The sequence below is a fragment of the Trachinotus anak genome, unplaced genomic scaffold (assembly GCF_046630095.1).
Source record: "Trachinotus anak isolate AG129_WGS33_773 ecotype Australia unplaced genomic scaffold, CSIRO_AGI_Tana_v1 ptg000008l, whole genome shotgun sequence".
NCBI classification, from domain to species: domain Eukaryota; kingdom Metazoa; phylum Chordata; class Actinopteri; order Carangiformes; family Carangidae; genus Trachinotus; species Trachinotus anak.
In genome coordinates this window covers 10,929,623-10,947,675 of record NW_027273859.1, presented here as the reverse complement: position 1 = coordinate 10,947,675, position 18,053 = coordinate 10,929,623, and the positions used below count along the sequence as shown (strand labels likewise).

General features: G+C 43.7%; 2 protein-coding genes and 1 long non-coding RNA gene across 6 annotated transcripts in view; 2 read left to right on the top strand and 1 right to left on the bottom strand.

Moving 5' to 3' along the window:
• Nucleotides 1-18,053, top strand: part of LOC139623916 (uncharacterized) — a 70,544-nt gene that overhangs the window by 7,460 nt on the left and 45,031 nt on the right. The gene's annotated exons all lie outside the window — the stretch shown is intronic.
• On the top strand, nt 320-16,798 carry disp3 (dispatched RND transporter family member 3). 3 transcript variants are annotated; one of them, XM_071482550.1, is made up of 23 exons: nt 320-443; nt 688-789; nt 1,139-1,325; nt 4,898-5,905; nt 6,017-6,236; nt 6,390-6,526; nt 6,671-6,805; nt 7,352-7,512; nt 7,687-7,826; nt 7,940-8,031; nt 8,155-8,319; nt 8,683-8,844; nt 8,926-9,075; nt 9,165-9,301; nt 9,617-9,789; nt 9,884-10,014; nt 10,330-10,514; nt 10,628-10,754; nt 11,257-11,402; nt 11,503-11,662; nt 11,754-11,867; nt 12,418-12,587; nt 12,766-16,798. In XM_071482550.1, the coding sequence occupies exons 3-23, from the start codon at nt 1,157-1,159 to the stop codon at nt 13,117-13,119; spliced, it is 4,236 nt and encodes a 1,411-aa protein (XP_071338651.1). In that variant the 5' UTR covers nt 320-443; nt 688-789; nt 1,139-1,156; the 3' UTR covers nt 13,120-16,798. The 3 variants fall into 3 exon arrangements, with proteins under 3 accessions (XP_071338651.1, XP_071338650.1, XP_071338652.1); XM_071482549.1 differs by having other exon boundaries at nt 321-443; nt 12,763-16,798; XM_071482551.1 differs by lacking the exon at nt 1,139-1,325 and having other exon boundaries at nt 322-443; nt 12,763-16,798.
• The window catches only part of bmp1a (bone morphogenetic protein 1a), a 30,554-nt gene continuing 28,295 nt past the window's right edge, over nt 15,795-18,053 (bottom strand). For both annotated transcript variants that reach the window (XM_071482554.1, XM_071482552.1), the window contains exon 20: nt 15,795-17,275. In XM_071482554.1, the coding sequence (XP_071338655.1) occupies nt 17,141-17,275 (135 nt within the window). In that variant the 3' untranslated portion in view covers nt 15,795-17,140. The remainder of the gene's footprint in view (nt 17,276-18,053) is intronic.

Here is an 18,053-nt window from a genome sequence, read left to right as displayed (position 1 = left end):
AATAAACTCTTACTTCAAGTGATTATTTTAAATTGCCTGCACTTGGTCTCACACTGTAGCCAGTTATTCTGATCACCCTCTTATAACACACCCCACCTCCCCACCAACTCAGACTAGACTGGACCATACCAACTCTGACACAATGGGAGGGGGCTGGACGGCAGCGTCGTGACTAACTGCATCATTTTGGTTTCATATAAGCAGCTGATCTAGAGTGAAACCAGCCCAAGACATGTTTTCATTCATTTATAAAATCCCTTAATGCTTTCTTGCCTTCCATCTGAGAAGCGCAAGAGGTTTTGGGCTGTACCCCCCTCCTCATCTCTTTCCCACCAGTGAGCCAGTCAGCAGAGCAGGCTGAACAAAGCCATGGGAGAGAGAGAGAGGGAGAGGAGCTTCTGGGAAGAAATGTCTCTCACTGACTCTGTCGCCTGGACAACCGGGTAAGAGAGGAGGGGAGGGAGCACGGAAGATAAAGGACCAGGGAACATAAAAAGAGAGGAAAACAACACATTATTAACTGCTGAGATTAGAGGATTCCTGTAGAGAGAGAGAGTGTGTGTGTGGGGGGGGGGGTTGGATTTTTGTGTGTCATTCTCTTGTGAGGAGTCCCTTGGTGTCTCTTTCTCCTGATGAGTTATTAAGTATGACAATAAAGCAGTAAATTATTTTTTTCCCCCACACCAGAGCACGGAGGAGATGAAATTGCAGAGCACAAGTTCAGAACATTACAAGTGGACCCAGTAGGCCTGAAATCTCCACCTGTAATTCTTGTCTAATCAGCCTCAGGTAAGTCTCACCTTAATGTTGCAGGCTCTTGCTTTGATATTTTGTTTTTTCCTAATTATAAATATTGATATAAATATTCAACGTTGAAGGCTGTACACTGTGCAATTATCCAGAAAATGAGAAGGAAATTCAAGAAATTGTTTTTGAATCAATAAAAGCTCATGCTGTGTGCTTGCAGGGAGCTTAGGGAACAAGCATTGTTCATCAGAGTAACTCTGAAGCAGATAAGTTTCTGAAACCAGGCTTCATTATCTGTTTGAATTTGTTGTTTTCACATTTTGTATTACACTGCCAGAGAGGAACTACCTTCAGCATCGTGTGAGGCTTATTTATTCCATTTTTTATTCAGCAGAAAGAGAGAAATTGCATGGAATATCCCCAGGATGCTTCACGCAGCGTACACAGAGAGAGAGAGAGAGAGCTTTGTGAGTCCTTCGGTGCGAGCAGGAATTCATCGACAATAAGAGAATTAACGCTGTTGTTGGGTGCAAATGGATCTCGAGAGTTTGACTTGAACCGCGGACTCCAGCTTCACAGTGCGTAAAGAATAGAAGACACGTTCGCTATAAACACATTGCTGAGCGCTCATGCATAAGGAGAATATTCATAGAGGAGTAGTGGTTAAATCAATGCCCCTTTAAATGAGCTGGTATGCTGCCTGAGTTTACACCAGGCTGAATATGTGTGGGGCAGGAGGCAGCATGTGATATCCATATTGGATGAGATGGAGACTAGATAAACTGAGGGGGGGGTGGGGGTTATTTTTAGCTGCTGTCAGTAATGAAGGTTACAAATCTCTCACCTTTGAGAACAAGATAGAGATGTGGAGGAAAAGCAGCAATATTGAAGGGAGAAAAGAGGCAAGCGATAGAGGGATGGAGAGTGAAAGGTGGGTTTAGAGAGATGATGATAGGTGAAGGGTCCAGGCTCACAGCATGCTGGGATTGCTCAGAGCTCCCACCTCACCTACCTGACACAATGCAGAGATGTAGGGAACAAACACTGACACTCATCTAACCTGCGTTTTTATCTGAGAGAAAAAAAAAAAACTTACAAGAAAATCCTGTCTAGCTGAGTTTACAGTACACCCTCGTTTTTGCTCACAACCTGCTGAACACGGCACATGAGACAGCCCAGACCCAAACACAACTCTGTGCTGCACAACACAGTCCATCAAATAACAAGCAGGCAGGTGCGGCATGACCACCTGTGCTGCACTGGTTTAAAAAATAAAAAATAAAATAAAAAAGCTACAAATTCCAATACTCAGTCACACAGCATCCATAATATAAGAGCAGGTTCATTTTTCCCAGCGATTAATATAAGATTACCTCAAAACCTGCAAAATAGATGTTGTTGTTTGATGGTTCATTTCAGGCCTCTCAGTGCATTTTTCAACTTTTGATTCTAAAACTATGTTACAGACAAAGAAGCACAGCCTCTCTATTAAGAACGACGTATCTTTAATATAGACTGAGCCATATGGAAGACAGCTTTTTATTCCAATTTATACAGAAAACACCATGCCAAATTACACTCTATTTTTAATCCACACCTGCACAGGGTTTAAACCGACTGTGTTCTCCTAATCTTTGCAGAAAAATAGCAGTGTTAAACAATTCTGGCAGCTTGTAAACACATTAGTTATACCAGGCTCTGCACTGCTCGCAGTGCTTTGCAGATGTAGACCGCTCATAATTACTGTACATGAAGTGCGATGTTCTTGGATGCGAAAAAGCGTCAGACCGATCAAGACGAAAGAAAAGGATGTGTCCCTGAGGCCATGCATCGCTGTAGTTATCTTTGCTCCACTGTACCTGTGTGTTGTCTGTTGCAAAGTACACAGTAGGTGAATAGAGGTTTAGCATGAAGCACAGAGCTCTGCCTCAGTGTCTTATAAGCACTATGTCTGTCAGTCTCTAATGAGTTCTGCACTCTATTGCACCACTAATCAGCCTGTTTTGATGTTGAAACAGAGACAGAAATGAAGCTGTGGAGATGTGCCGATAGTCCTCTCATTTAGATTTTCTTCCATGAATATTAAACAGCACAATTTCTTTTCACAGATGTTTGAGGTGCTGGTCGTTTGTTTGAAGGGTGACGGCTGTGGCGTGTGTTTTTCTTTTCAGTCATTCCCCAGGCTTTTTACTTGAATTTCTCCTTTCCACTTCGTTCGTCTCGACATATTTCCATGCCTGTCTGCGTGCCTCCTCTCATCTCCTGTTGATGAGAGTGCCATCATCAAAACAAGATGGAGAGGCTGAGATTAAATGTAACAGGATTAAAATAATCTAATTACCAAAATTAGCAGCTGAGTTTCCATTTCCATTAAATGCACGATTATATCTCACATATTTCTTAAAGATTGGTCACATAATTGGTCATACTGCTTGAACAGAAATACATCTGAAGAGGAAAGGCGACTTGCATTATAGCATTACGGAAAACAACATAATGCTCATTTTAAATAATAGCCCATGATGGGTAAAGATAACCCGCAGTACTCTTCAAATGATCCCTGCAAATTGGAACAAATTATTTTCCTTGTTATTTTAGAAAGAGACAGCACTGTAATTCCAAAGCAGACTGAAAATAATTAGATGATTTTGTTGAGACTGTATATTTTTGTCCTCTGTTTTTGCACTTTAAAGCCACAGTACTCAACACCATTAATGAATTTGTCCTCCAAAAGAGCAGAAAGTTCACATTCACACTGCGTGGGCAGATGCTCTCCCGTTAAAAGGTGAACCGGTGTCCTTGTCTGTTCAGTTAGATGGCATGCTAATTAATAAACCCAAGTGTTGTGCAGATTAAAAATTGGCCTCCCTTTCACGGAATATTAGACACAGTGTGGAGCTCCTGGTTTTCAACTCAACCAGCTTCATCTCTTTCATGAAAGGAAAAAAAATCCAGCATAAAACCGGATTAGCGTATATAAGTCCCGTGGACATCCGAGAACATTAAAAACGGTCTCTCAGAAAGTGAGAGACTGTTTAGACCGTTTAGTTTAGACTGGTAATGATGTGGCCATGAGACACATCCATGAGCTGCTCCATTGTCAGTGAAATGGAGAATGACTTTGTGGACGCAGTGACCGCACATTAGGTGATTTTCTGCAGTGGAGATGAGCACATTTTCTGCTTTAACACACCCCATGAAATAAAGTTTATTCAGGTGCAAGAGCACAAACAAAAATCCCATAAATCAACAAGCTTTCAGTTCATTCTTAGCTTCAGGGTTTGTCTCTCAAGAGTCTTTCTTCTCTCCCTTCTAACTCTAGGATTCTTAATCATATTACAAATATTGATTAAAGGGTATAATTTATGAATTCTTTTTCGTGATGGATTTTCACTTAAGCTACAGAGCTGAGCGCAGCTATCTTTTGTCTTACCTGGCCGACCTTGTTCTAAAGAGAACAGATAAATTGCTGCAGTTAGCAGGCTCGCTGCCACTTGAATGCAAACTGCCTGCAGTGTGGGGTGTGTAAACGAGCGGAAAAAAAGTGGCACCTATTGACACTTTTAGTCAAAGGCTGCCCATCACAGGAGATAAACCCTCTCTTATTCCACGGCTGTGTCTAATATCTCACTCGCACTCCTTGTCGGTAATTAGAGAAGCGAGATGATTTACTTTGCTGCTGAGCAGACAAAGCCACATCGACTGCTGTTATGTAGAAAGCCACCAGGAGACTCTCTCCGGGTGATAATGGCTTGCACTTGCTGATAGAGAGAAGAATTTGAGTCACAGCTTGGAGCCTGTCTCACCCTCAAGCTCTTGTGATCAGCATCTTAAAGCAGGACCCAGCAAACCACTTTCTCTTGTGAGCCCTTGAGAAAAAAAAGGTCTCCCCTCTTTCAGTTTTCTCCATGTGAGCTGCCAATGGAGACCCTTCGTCGACAGCTGCTTGAGGACAGACTTAATTCTCACGTCCTTGCTCGCTGAGCAAAACTTCGGAAGTTACCTTGTCCTTCATTTTGCCTGATGCTTATGTCAGCTACTGGTTGTTCAAACATCCATTTTGTGCTCATGTCCACCTGCCTGAGGAGAGAAAGGGGCGGGTGATGCTTTAAGTGAGTGATGATCAAGTGGTGTTATGTGTCCCTGACAGGTGCCAGCATGGATGTGGAGGATGAGCCATTGCTGTTTCAGACCAGCTGGGGAGGGGAAGAGGAGGAGGAGGAGGAGGAGGAGGAGCAGGAGGAAGAGGATGGGGAAGTACACGCAGCAGGACAGAGCTGTTTGTTTGGGCATGCTGGGGGATGTGGAGTGTGGGGGGTGGTGGGGTGGGTTTACACGCAGCCCTGGGCTAGTGGAGTGGTATTAGGGGTGGTCGTCCTGCTACCGTGTGCCCTGTTTGCCTACATGCTTCTCTACTGCCCTCCTCTGGACATAGACCTCTCCTACAGTGCCTTCGAGGTTCACAGTCACTTCTCTGCCGAGCGCTTTGACGCCCTCACCATTGCTGTAAAGACTCAGCTCGGGTCCTGGGACCGACGTAGGCGAGACTTAGATGACAGCGAGTCTGAGGCCCTGCGGGAGCTTCTGCTGGAGAAGCTGGGCAGACAGGGACTGTTCAACAGGACAGATAATGAGGGCATGAGGTCCCCCACTCCTCAAAATGACCATTTCCAAGCAGGAGATGATCAGAAGAGTGAAGCAGCAGGGCGCAGAGATAAAAGGACAGTGCCTGATTTGGGTCAGGAGGAAATGGGGAAGCACAAAAGCTCAAATTACAGAGCGAAAGAGGAAGAGGAGAGATCGTGGGGTGGAAATTCCACTTTGTCGCTCATTAGGAAGCGCAGGTTTTCTCCCAATTATTACTTGCAGAGCCAGGCTCTGTGGAGGATCGAGCTGGTGTTTGTAGCTCAAGGGGAGGGCGATCGCAACATCTTCACCCCAGAACGTCTGCAGACAATTCACCATGTGGAGCGCCTGCTCATGCAGCACCCACAGTTTCATCAATTCTGCTGGAAGCCTCTGGAGGTGCTGAGGGATCTGCCACTAGGACCGTCCTACTGCTCCCCACCCAGCTCACTCCTCTCTTACCTCTACCCCAGTGAGAGAGGAGGGAAGATATACTATGATGGCATGGGCCCAGACCTGGCTGATATTCAAGGTGAGTCCACGGTGAGGAAGTTGGGGAAAAATGATGATATTCAAGGATTAAGAACTACCTTTAAGAGTCCACCCAACTGTGCTGATGTGCCTTGTATGTTTTGTTTTATAGGTTCTCTGAGTCTGGCCATCACCCACCCACAGTTCTACTGGTACGTAGATGAGAGTCTGTCCCCTGAGCATCTCTCCTCCTCCCTCTTACGCAGTGAGATCCACTTCGGAGCTCCTCTGCCATCCTACTACTCCCTGCAGGACCGAGCAGATGAGCAGAGAACACGCTTCAAAAACTTTGTGGTTCAGTATGGAGACATCCTGGCAAAGCAATCCACCCGGTCAGGAAAACATTACTGCAATGACAATTTAAGACAATTTATTACAATACATCACCATCCCTCACCGCTGTCTATTTTCCTGTATTATAGTCACATTCATTACATGAGCTAGACATTGTTGATGTTATTCTGTACCTGCTGTCCTTGCCCCAGCCAGGTGAAGGTGCTGTATGGGGGAACAGAGCTGTTTGATGATGAGGTGAGGCACACCTTCCACAATGACATGATGCTGGCTGTCATCAGTGGAGTCTGCATTACTGTGCTCGTCTATGTCCTTACCTCCTTTTCCGGTACAGTATCACTATGTTTTGTATTCCATTTATATTAATGTAAATGTAAATGTCCATTTATAAAAGATGTTATGCTGTCAAAGTCTTTTTTGTGGCATCTGTGCTTGTTGATAAGAACCTTGTGGTTTCCTTGTCTCTCTCTAGTGTTTCTGACGTTCTTTGGGCTGGCCAGCATTGGACTGAGCTGCTTGATGGCTCTTTTCATATACCATGTTGTCTTTGGTGTGAGGTACCTGGGCATTCTCAATGGAGTGGCAGCCTTTGTTATCATCGGTATTGGTAAGAAAAACATCCGATTTTTTGCCATCAACGGCACAGTTCAACATTTTGTGAAAATTCACTTATTCATTTTTCTTGCAGAAATTTAGTTAGGAGAGTTGATACCACTCTCATGTCTGTAGGCCAAATATGAAGCTAAAGCCAGCAGTCTGAGACTAGAAACAAGGGGAAACATCTAGCATGGCTCTGTGCAACAGCAGCAAAATCCAACTACCAACATCTCTAAAGCTCCCAGATTAACAGGTTGGATCTTGTTTGATTAATCCGTTGGAAAACCAAAATGTAAAAACAACATGTTTGTGGTCTTATTATAAGGCTTGTGTCGGACAAATTTTTGGCGGTAACACTAGCTTCCTGAAGTTTTGTCGTCAATATAAAGCAACCAGTGAAACCTTGAGGACGGCCAAGAAATAGTCCAGCACAGCTAAGCTAATAGACATAATGCTACCAGCTGCTAGCTGTAGCTTCATATTTCCCATACATGAGAAAACCCTTGTGAAAGTACATTTACCAAAACAAGTCTTTTGTTCTCTCATCATCTCTCAGGGGTGGACGATGTATTTGTGTTCATCAGCACCTTCAGACAGGCGTCTCATTTGAAACAGCCACAGCAGCGAATGATTTACACAATTAAAACAGCTGGCCGAGCTACTTTCCTCACCTCCTTCACCACCGCAGCTGCCTATGCTGCTAACACTTTCTCTCAGGTAATCATAGAGGAAAAATTCAGCAGTTAATAGGATCCATACGGGAAGTATAAATGACTCCCCTGCCATGGATGAATAGAATTGCTTCTCTCAGCAGACAGCTATTTCATGCGATAAGCACAAATTGAATGTTTCAAGGTCCTTTACACTGTGCTTCATTTGAATGACACTCAGATCCCAGCTGTGCATGACTTCGGCCTGTTCATGGCCCTCATTGTCAGCTGCTGCTGGCTTTGGGTATCCGTCCTGATGCCAGCCGCCCTGTGTATCTGGACTCAGTGGGTGGGGCCCCACGAACATGCCTGGATGAAGTGGTGAGGCATTGTTTTCTTACTTTTGTTTGAGATGTTAGTTGTGAATGCTGTGCAACACCTCTGGTGAGTTGTAATCCCTTCAGCTGTCTCTCTCCCTAAACTGCCCTCTGAAGCTGGAAGTTGTTTTCGGGCCTGTCAGCGAGCCACAGCCCTTTGTCAGATGAGGATGATGATGTGGCACTTCTGTCGGTGGAGATGGATCCAGGTGAGGTTATTATCTCCCTAGCATAGTGTGAATGACAGAGGGAGAATGGAAAAGGGAACGAGTCCAGGCTGTAAAATGCTGCTGTCCAGGCACCAGTAAAGTCTCTGTGTTTGTCTCGGCCAGACTCATGTGACGCAGACGGTGATGCAGCCATTTTGTCCCTGTCGGTTGAGACACCTCTGTCCTCTCCAGGACAGCAGCATGTGGGTGTGGTGAGCACGAATCTCCAGTGGGCCCTAAAGCATTTAGTAGCAGAACCAGCTGTGGAGCGACGAAAGGCCGTTCTAGGTGAGATTTGATACAAACTCTGAAAACTCACTGGGATTCTGACAACGGCTGAACTCGATCTATACCTTAAGAAGATCAATGTGAAATTCTATAATTTGGTTTTCTCAGATATTGTCTGCTGAGCTTTTGATGTATGATTTAGAGTCGGGGTGACTGAGTTACTTCAATCTTAAATAAGAACTACTGAAGAAATGATGTACTCTCTGTCCGTCTCGAGGGGATTCAGGCTGTCAGAGGAAGAGTAGGCACCTCTCATGAAGTATTCATCCACCCTCTTCAGAGGTGACTGTAATTGATCCTTGATCCTGCTCCATCACACCCTCCCCTCTGCCATTGTTTGGCACTGTCTTCCTGCCTTCACAGGTGTCTTCCTCCTGATTCTGCTGTTGTCTGCTGGGTGCTGCTGTCTCCTGAGGCCGGCTACTCACGCCCCTTTACTTTTCCGCCCCGACACGAACCTCCAGACTCTGCTGGCTCTGAGGAGTAATCTCAGTGGTCAAGGCATCTCCTGTCCCATGTGCTCAGGTGAGACTGCGGCAGTGATGAAAACCTACCCTACAATTAACGTTACAGATCCAAAACAAATATGTTTCATGTGTCTTGCAGGTGTGTTCATGGAGAAGCCCCACTCTTTGTACACCCACACTTCTTTATCCTCATTTAAATTTTCTACACGTCAGCAGACCCCAAGCTCAATAACCTCCACTGCTCCTCGGAAAACCTCAGTAAAACCAAATTCAGGCACCAACCAAACAGGTAAAACATCCAGCACATAAAAATCCTCCTCCTTCTTATTTAAAGCCTATTCCATGACTTTGAAATATTGCACTTGGTACTGTTTTTAGGCTTTATGCTGACAGTGCACATATCAAAACTGGACCTTGGAGCCTCTACAACCATTTACCGTTTCTCCCTTAACACCAGCACTCCATCCCCATGGAAACTATGCAGCACGCAGCATGAAGAGGTGTCGTCATTTCAGGTTTGGGAACAGGAAAAAGTCAATTTGATAACTTTTTTTTTTTAAAGATTAAAATAAGATTAAGATTAAGATGGCCCTCTATTAGTCCCACACTGGGGAAATTTACAGTGTCCAAGCAGCCAAGTGGACAGTACAAGTAAGAAAAACTGCAAGATGTCAGTAACAATACTTAAAAAGATGAATAATGGATAATAATGTAATATGTACAGTTCAATATTTACAAAGATTTATAAAATAGCAGCATTTATAATTAGTTGTAGAGTTTTGTCTCTTATGTGTGCAACTAAAGTGACTAATCCTGTTTTATCTGAATAGGCTTATAATCAGCCCCACAACAATTACACCACCAGAATGACAGTGTGTGTTTCCCATGTGTACCACCCGTACCCCAGCTGGATGATCACATCTGGCTCATGTGAGCCCCATCATGGCTGGACGTCAGAGTTTTCCTTTTATGTAGCAGCATCTCCACAGCAGCAGAACAGCAGGTGAAAGCACAACAGAAGAAAAATCTGAGAACAATTTTGATGCACTGTCACCGTGTTTGGTTTCTGTCACTTAAGCTTTGCTCTATCCTCTTAGGAGGCTGTACTTTGCACAGCACCGCCTGAGACCTCATCCCAGCCGAGTGTGTGTCAACCCGCCTGGCTGTGGCATCAGCTCTGGGCCTGATGGACCCACACAGGGAGTCTTTTATTCTCCTCTTCCCACTGGTAAGCGAGGAAGTGTCACAGTGTCAGAGAGCATCATTAACATAGAGATGGTTTGTTAGCCCATCAGGAAAACTATTCTCACACTGCATGTGTCTGCTCTAATATCTTTTTGTCTTTTTATCTAATTTATTCTCATGTTGAGTTTTAAATACAAAGAAGGTGCAGCGATATGACACTTTTTTCAAATATAGCTTCTTAAAGTTGCAGTCTATGAACCCACTGGAGGATTTTTCCACAGTACTCCAGTTGTACAGATATTTTTACACTGTATAAATAAATGCCCCTGAGAGATTTTTCTCTGTTCTATTTTCAAAGATCCCTCGCCTGCTGCCAAAACGAAACCATCCAAAACGTTTGGCTTCAACCCATGCAGTGGTGGTGTGTGTGGCCACCCAGCAGTGCGTCCCCTGGTCGACACCGGGGCCATGGTTTTTCTTGTGTTTGGGATCCTGGGAGTCAACCGAACTGAACACAAGGACAACCATGTCATTGGCGATATGGTGAGGGTCACACCTGTGTCATTTACGTATCTTTACAGTCAACAGAGATGATGCAGAGGCAGATTTTTAAGATTTCCACATGGTGTTGACACGTTGTTTATTTTTCTCCAAAGGGCAGCATTATATTGGATCCAGACTTTGATATTTTCCAGGAGATGGGGCATCTCTGCAAAATCTGTAAAGCTGTTAGTGCAAACAAGCAACTTGTGAAGCCAGGAGGAGCACAATGCCTGCCTTCAGGTAACGCCCACACACAATTCAGCATGAAATTGCATAAAGTAATAATATGAGCCATATGAATGGATTAAATTGGATGGACAAAAAAATTTATCAACAACTGCTTTGGCTAATGGTTAGCTGTCTGAGTCTTTTTTTAAGCATAAGTACTAACCTCTCAAATGAAAATATCTGCACATTGTATTATTCTTTTAAAGAGTAAATTGAATATTTTGGGTTTTTGACTCTTGGTTGGACAAAACATGACAAAACACGTTTTTCCCTATTTTCCAATATGTATTTTATTTAAAAAAAAAAAATCATGACAATCAATGACAATGATCAGTAGTTGCAGCCCTAAAACCTATTTGTAAAATAAAATAACGTGGTTAACCGGGCAGTGACACTCAGCAAATCATACTCTTAACAGAGAGTAAATAAATGGATAAAAGTCTACTGAAAAAAATCATCCATAGAGGATAAAAGTGCTTTAAAGTCTCTGGTCGTTCTCCTGTTTCTCCTTCAGGCAACAAGCTGTCTTCTATTCTGCCTCTGCTTCATCCTGAGTGTCACTCTCTCCCTGAACCCAACCTCCTCCCGGGGCAGCTATCCCATGGAGCGGTGGGAATGCATGGAGGCAAGGTCCGCTGGCTGTCCATGGCCTTTGAGTCTGTAAGTCTCTTCATCTCTCAGCTTTTCATCTTCACACATCAAAGAGCTGCACATATCAGAGCTAGTACCGTCTCTAATGCTCAACCTCTGCTCTCCAAAGACCACATACAAGGGGAAATCCTCCTTTCAGACCTATTCTGACTTCCTTCAGTGGGAGAACTTCATCCAGGAGCAACTTGCCAGCCTCCCGCAGACTTCTGCTCTGCAACGAGGTTTCCAAACCTGTGAGCACTGGAAGCAGATCTTCATGGAAATCATAGGCAAGTGAAATGTGAAATTTCCTCTAAAAGAGATGGGTGTTTTTTTGCAAAGTGAAGAGTGACAAAGCAGTGCTCTCTGGTCTGGTTCTAGGTGTGGAGAGTGCCCTCTGGAGTCTGCTGCTGTCTCTGGCCATCTGTGTGGCAGCTGTGTCTGTGTTTACTGCACATCCTCTGCTACTGCTGCCAGTGCTCATAACCATTCTAGGTAAGAGATAAAGCTGTATGTTCAGATTGGGAAATGGCTTGATTTAAAAAAAAAAAAAAAATCATTCTCATTGGCCTACACTGGCTCCCCATGGCCACCCAAATCAAATTCAAGTCACTAATGTTTGCCTTCAGAGTGACTTCTGGGTCTGCACCCGTATACTTGAACTCTTCTCGGCCACTCCGTTCCTCCAGGGAAAGTCACTGGCATTGCCATCTGTGTACGCAAGGCAATCTCAGTCCAGACTTTTCTCATCTGTGGTTCCCTGATGGTGGAATGAGCTACCCGATTCTATCAGAGCAGGGGCGGCCATTTTCAAGATTCTCTTGAAAACTCATCTCTTCCCTCCTTTTTTAAAACCCAACATGCCTAACTAGCACTTACTATGCACTTTTTGATGCACTTCCTTTCCCAATCTCCTTGCACTTAATGCCCTTCACTTTTAAGTCACTTTGGACAAAAGCATCTGCCAAATGAGTAAATGTTTAATTGAATTTTCAAGCCTGTGCTGGGATCAGGTGTGTAACTATGAGTTTTTGGCCTTCAACAGGAGTCATCTGTCTGGTGGTGGCGCTCATGTATTGGCTGGGCTGGGAGATGGGAGCAGTGGAGGCGATTTCTCTGTCTATACTCGTGGGATCTTCAGTGGATTACTGTCTGCACCTGGTGGAGGGATACCTGCTGGCTGCTGGCATACCCTCTACACCTGACCATAACTTGGTATGGGAGTGTAAATTTGTGTCATGGCACAAATTTTTTTTTCATGTATTCTGGTTACACACGAGCTAAAACAAGTTAATGACTAACATTTTGGGTTTAATAAGGCGAGAAGCGCTCTGGAGGCTGATGAATAAAGAGGAGCGGCTCGTCCCATTAATCTGTGTTTCGTTTGCAGCAGCCTCGGGCCGAGAGGCAGAGGCGGACCCTGGAGGCAGTGAACCATGTGGGCGTTGCCATAGTGTCCAGTGCCGTCACCACGGCGATCTCCACAGTCCCTCTCTTCTTCTGTGTCATTGTGCCTTTTGCCAAGTTTGGCCAGATAGTGGCCATTAACACAGCCGTCTCCATTTTGTTCACCCTCACCGTGACTGTGGCCATGTTGGCGTGCATGGCCCCCGCCCGCTTCAGCAGACCCCCAGGCGCTGTACTGAAGGCCAGCCTGGCCGTGATGGCGGCTGCAGCCTTGGGAGCAGCTGTGTGCTGGGTGGGAAGGCAGCTGGGGGCATTGGCCTGGAAGTCAATCAGCACATAAACACAGAAATCCCTCAACTCACACTGATGTCAGGTGGAGGAGTTCCTCTGGATGCAAAATTATGAGAACTATAAGCCGTTTATTTTCCTTCATGTTTAGAAGGAATATCAGATCAGTAAGTGATCTTGTACTTTACAGCACAAAGATGTCAGAATCAACTCCAGCAGTTTCTCATCACAAAAAACATTTTTTTTTCACATGTATTGATCAGTGGATTGTATTAGAAAAAAATCCTCACCCACAGGGTATCTCTTCTAAAATATAGTGTCAATGACTATGTGACTCATATTAGTGGGTTGACCTTTCTAGGTCGCCATGATTCAGTTTGAGGTTTTTTTTTTTTAATCCGGTATCGCCCTCTGCAGAGAGGTGGAGATGACTGAGTAATGGTTGGGAAACACTGGCTGAGTCACAGTTTTCATCAGTGTAACTTATCGAGTTGTGAAGAGTCGCTGACTGTTCTGTGACCTGCTGCTGTGAGCACCGACGGGGTTCTGCGCTCTGACGTCTGTGAAGATTAGTGTTCACATGATTCATGGCCATCTTGTGAAACATCTCCTTTGTTTAATTTTTTTCTGTGTTTTCTTAATTGTGTATTGAATGTGATTTTCTCAGCCACATTTGAAACACAAGCTATGATGTCCTGCTGAGGCTGGATTAAAAGTTGTCTCAGCCGAATTTATACTGTGCACAGTTTTGTTCGATGTAAAGTGTGATGTAAATGTCAGTATGCTGCTCTCACACATTCTGAACTGAACTTTCGATGCTGCCAGCACACACTTGTTCTGAGGAGCTGTGTATGCCAATACTTACCACAAGCTTTCATCCACTTTTCTGACCCTTTCACATTTATATCTTAGATCTCAAACTGCTTCTTGGTCTCTTTGTCATCAGCACCAATTGAAAGCGACCTCTTGTCAGCTCCTCAGGTGTACCCTCTGCATGCCCTCCACCACTCTTGTAGGCACTCAGTGTAACACAGCCAGCTCTCGCACAGTTTAAGAGCACCACTCAAACACTCATCAACGCTGGCTCCGCTCTGCCCCACAGTGAAGGTGAGGGCCATTTGTCAAACCATGTAGCACAATAATGGTTAGGGAGAGAGGACTGACTCAATTGCAGTAAGAGCAGTAAATTTCTTTTTTTTTTGTGTGTGTGTGTGTGTGTGTGTGTGTGTGTGTGTGTTACTTTGAAACGTCAAATAAAGCAGGTGCAGAAAGCCTCGGGTCTTTTCTTTCCTGAAAGCTCAGCACTGTTTCCTCCTGCATTGTTATGTAACGGAGCAGCGGAGCGGGATAAAGACCTGTCACTGTTTGCTTACAATCACATAATTACTGGGAGAGCTGCAGTAGACAGTGTCACATGTCCGGGTGGCTGTCATTAATTATTCATATGGAACAGCTCAGATTTAACATTGTGTTGCAGAGCATCAATGTTTCATGGTGGTTATTAAACAACACGAGCTTTCCTGTTCATCATGATAGATACACAGGTATGAAGAAGTGAACAAATATTTTGAGTAAAAGCAGAAAAACCTTAGTCAACTTAGATTCTGCAGAGCTCTGTGTTCATTATTTTCCTGAAGCAGCAGAACCAGATTTATAATGTTGCAGTAGAAAGGGAAAATTGTGTGCTGCTAGTTGTTGGAATATTTCCACTGTCAGCGGAGGGAAATCTATAGAGTATGAATGTCAGTGGTCCGTTTACATTTGGTAAGATGTGAAGGTGTTTTTCCACATTTTCTTGCAAATATTGTTATTTGCAGCTGGTGTATAAAGATATATTAATGTTATAGGGTAAGATGTTATGTCTCCTGATCTAGAAGTAGCGAAATACAGTCTGCTCTTACTGAATCAAAGACACCCCAGTCCTTTCAACCACTGAATGATCTAAATAGCAGTTTGGCTTCACTGATTTCCCTCTTGACTAACACGAGAAAGGAGAGATTTCACTGTGATACAGATAAGTGTTGTAAAGGTACACGAGTACCTGCATGTTTCAGGAATTTATTTTTCATTTATTCATGAATGTAAAACATGCCTCAGTCCTTTTAAAGTGTGTTTACCCAAACTGTTTTTCACCCAGACAGCAGTGTTGTTATGTCTGCATGTATTTGGCAGTACTTTTTGTTGGATTAAGTCGAGTGACAGCCCTACTTTCAGTTGTGCCACGCTGGCAGTTTTCAGTGCAATGATACTACTATTGCTCCTTGTGTTTTTAAGAAGAAGCACAACAGGATAGTAATAGAAAAACTACTGAGGCAGAGCAAGGTTACATGCAAGATAATGAATATGTAGCAAGGTGGAAAAGGAAACACTTTCCTACTGTGGTCTGTAATGACAAGCTCCATCTATAAATAGTGAATCACAGATAAGATGAATAATGGATATTTCAATTTGGCTCATATAGTTGTTCTTCGTGTGTCCTGGATGTCAGGAAAACATTTCAAACACAGACCAGTGTGCCGTTTAAGTACTCGCTTCTGTTACTCCGGCTCTCATGCAACTCAGTCGATGCAATGCAGCACATGGTTTAACTTAAACTGCATAAATCAGGTTCACTGTAATCCGTTAATATTGTGAACATAGGTCAGACATTGAACAGATGTGTCAGACGGCTGCAGAGTCACACATAATTTCCATCGTGTTGGGTGAGAAATAAATGGAGAAAAGGAATGAGTGAGCAACATAGTATATTCAACATAGACCAATGGCTATACATTAGAAGGCAATTATAGGGCTAATTTCAACAGTACCTTTCCACCTTTACATCATATATGTAATTATTATAACAATAAATACCCAGGCTCATTTGGTTCTTGAGAAATACTTCATTGTACCAAGAAAAGGCATTTTCTCTGGAGAGAAATTATTTTACATCAGATCTGTAAATCAACACTGAAACATAAGTCATATCTTTATTACCCCATGTTACAGGGCACACACAATGTTCAAGTATGCCTGAGGAACTAAATGGAGCAATTAAAAAAAACAAAAAGAAACAAAAAAAAAAAAACAATGAAGAATAAGAGAGATAAAATGCATTTAAAAATAAGTGAACTGGCATTGCATTTCACAAAAATTCATAAGCTCATGATTTTGGAACAATTCACTGTAAAGTGCTAACTGGTTCGAGCTGAGAAAAGCACATGTTCCCTTTGAAAGATCATACACATTACTTTATACATGGAGGTACAGTAATAGCCAGTCATCAGGCAAGCAATTACCAACCAGAAGACATGGACCACATTTCATGTATTAGTCCTTTAATAAGATAACTGCTTCCTTAATTTCCTTGTTAATGGTAACAACGAGAATCTTGCCACTGGTTGCCAGGACAATGCCAATTACAAATGCTGGTGTTGTCACTGTACAATTTTCCTTCTTTCCTTGTAATTACATGCAATTGACTGACATACAGTATCAAAATCTCAAGTCAAGTCCTTCTAATCCTCTTACGGATTGGAATCCTTGAACCAAAGGGATGAGAGTGTAAGGAGAGAAGAGCAATTATTGAGGAGTGCAGGAGACCTTCCCATACTCCTCCTCTTCCTCTCCTCTCCCCTGGATGTGGTGGGCTGGCCCGACAAAAGCAGGGATCTGTCCAGCTGATGCCTGCCTTCCTGCAGGTCCTGAGAATCCACTGTTTTCCTTTGTGCCTCTTATTAGGAGGCATGTTTTTTTTTAAAAAAAAAAGAAACAAATGAAAAAAATATCTGGAGGGGACTGGGTCAATAAATTTTCCCCTACTGTCCGCCTAAAGCGGACGTTCACCCTCCCACCCCAATCCTAACCATAAAAAGGTAAAAACAAGGTGTACTGCAGAATGGCTTTACTCCTCACAGTCTGTGGGGGGAGCTAGAGCCCCTAGGAGCTGAGGTGCGTTTGGTGGTCTTGCGGCTGTTCTGTCGTGTCTGATTCATCTTGGTGGCCGAAGGTTTCCGAGCGTCAGGCTGGCGCCTCCCCTGGGGGCCCCTCCGTTTGCCCCTTTGCCCCGCACGGCCCCTTCCGGCCCCCGCTGGTCACTTGCGTGAGTGCAGTGTGTCCTGGAACTTGGTGCTGGTGTAGCGGACGTGAAATCCTTTTTTGTTGATAGTGTCGTCAGAGCGGAACTTAATCACAATGGAGTCACCGGCTGAGTAGATCTCCTCTGGAGGCTGTCAGGACGGACAAAACAACAGATTCATTTGTGGCTGTCACTTGCTGGTTCTTTGACTGCCCTTCAATTAAAACTAAAGACTTCTCACATGCTGAAACCGGAGTCAAATCAGTGACCATGAGGAATGGCTTCTAACTACAAAGGACAGCTAGTTCTGTAACAACCAGGGGCCATGCAAGGGTCCGTGACCAGGACTGGCCCTTTCCAGCTTTACTCTGATTCAGGCTTTGGCTGCTATTGAAGTGAAGATAAAATATACTCTGATGATTAGTGCCAGGTGCACCACTGCAGAAAGAGCTCATTTCTCCCCTGAACAAAACCATATACTGCACAGCACTTCGCATATTTCTACTGTCTTGAGTATAAAGTCAGCCAAACTGTTTCCAATGAAACAAATGAGGAGTTAACTGTAGCACAGAAAATATGCAACACTTGACCTGGCTTTTTGTCAGAATAGTGGTGTCACATGAATATTAATTCAGAACATCATACTGAAAAATAATTAGTTGGTTGAGATACTGTGGCAGCTGCCCTGTGGCTATGACAAAGACAAACGCTGCAACGTCAAAGCTTGTGCAACCAAGTGTAAAAACACCAGACAGTTGATTAAAGGTGTCATTCATAATATAAATAATATATCTACAATAGCCCATAAGTCTTGGTTTATTGGCGAAGAGATTTAAAACACAAGAAGAAAGTGGCCTGCAAATTTTATTGTAGACACAGCAATATGTAGTCTACTATTTAACTGAGAAAAGCCCTTGGGCTAAGTGTAA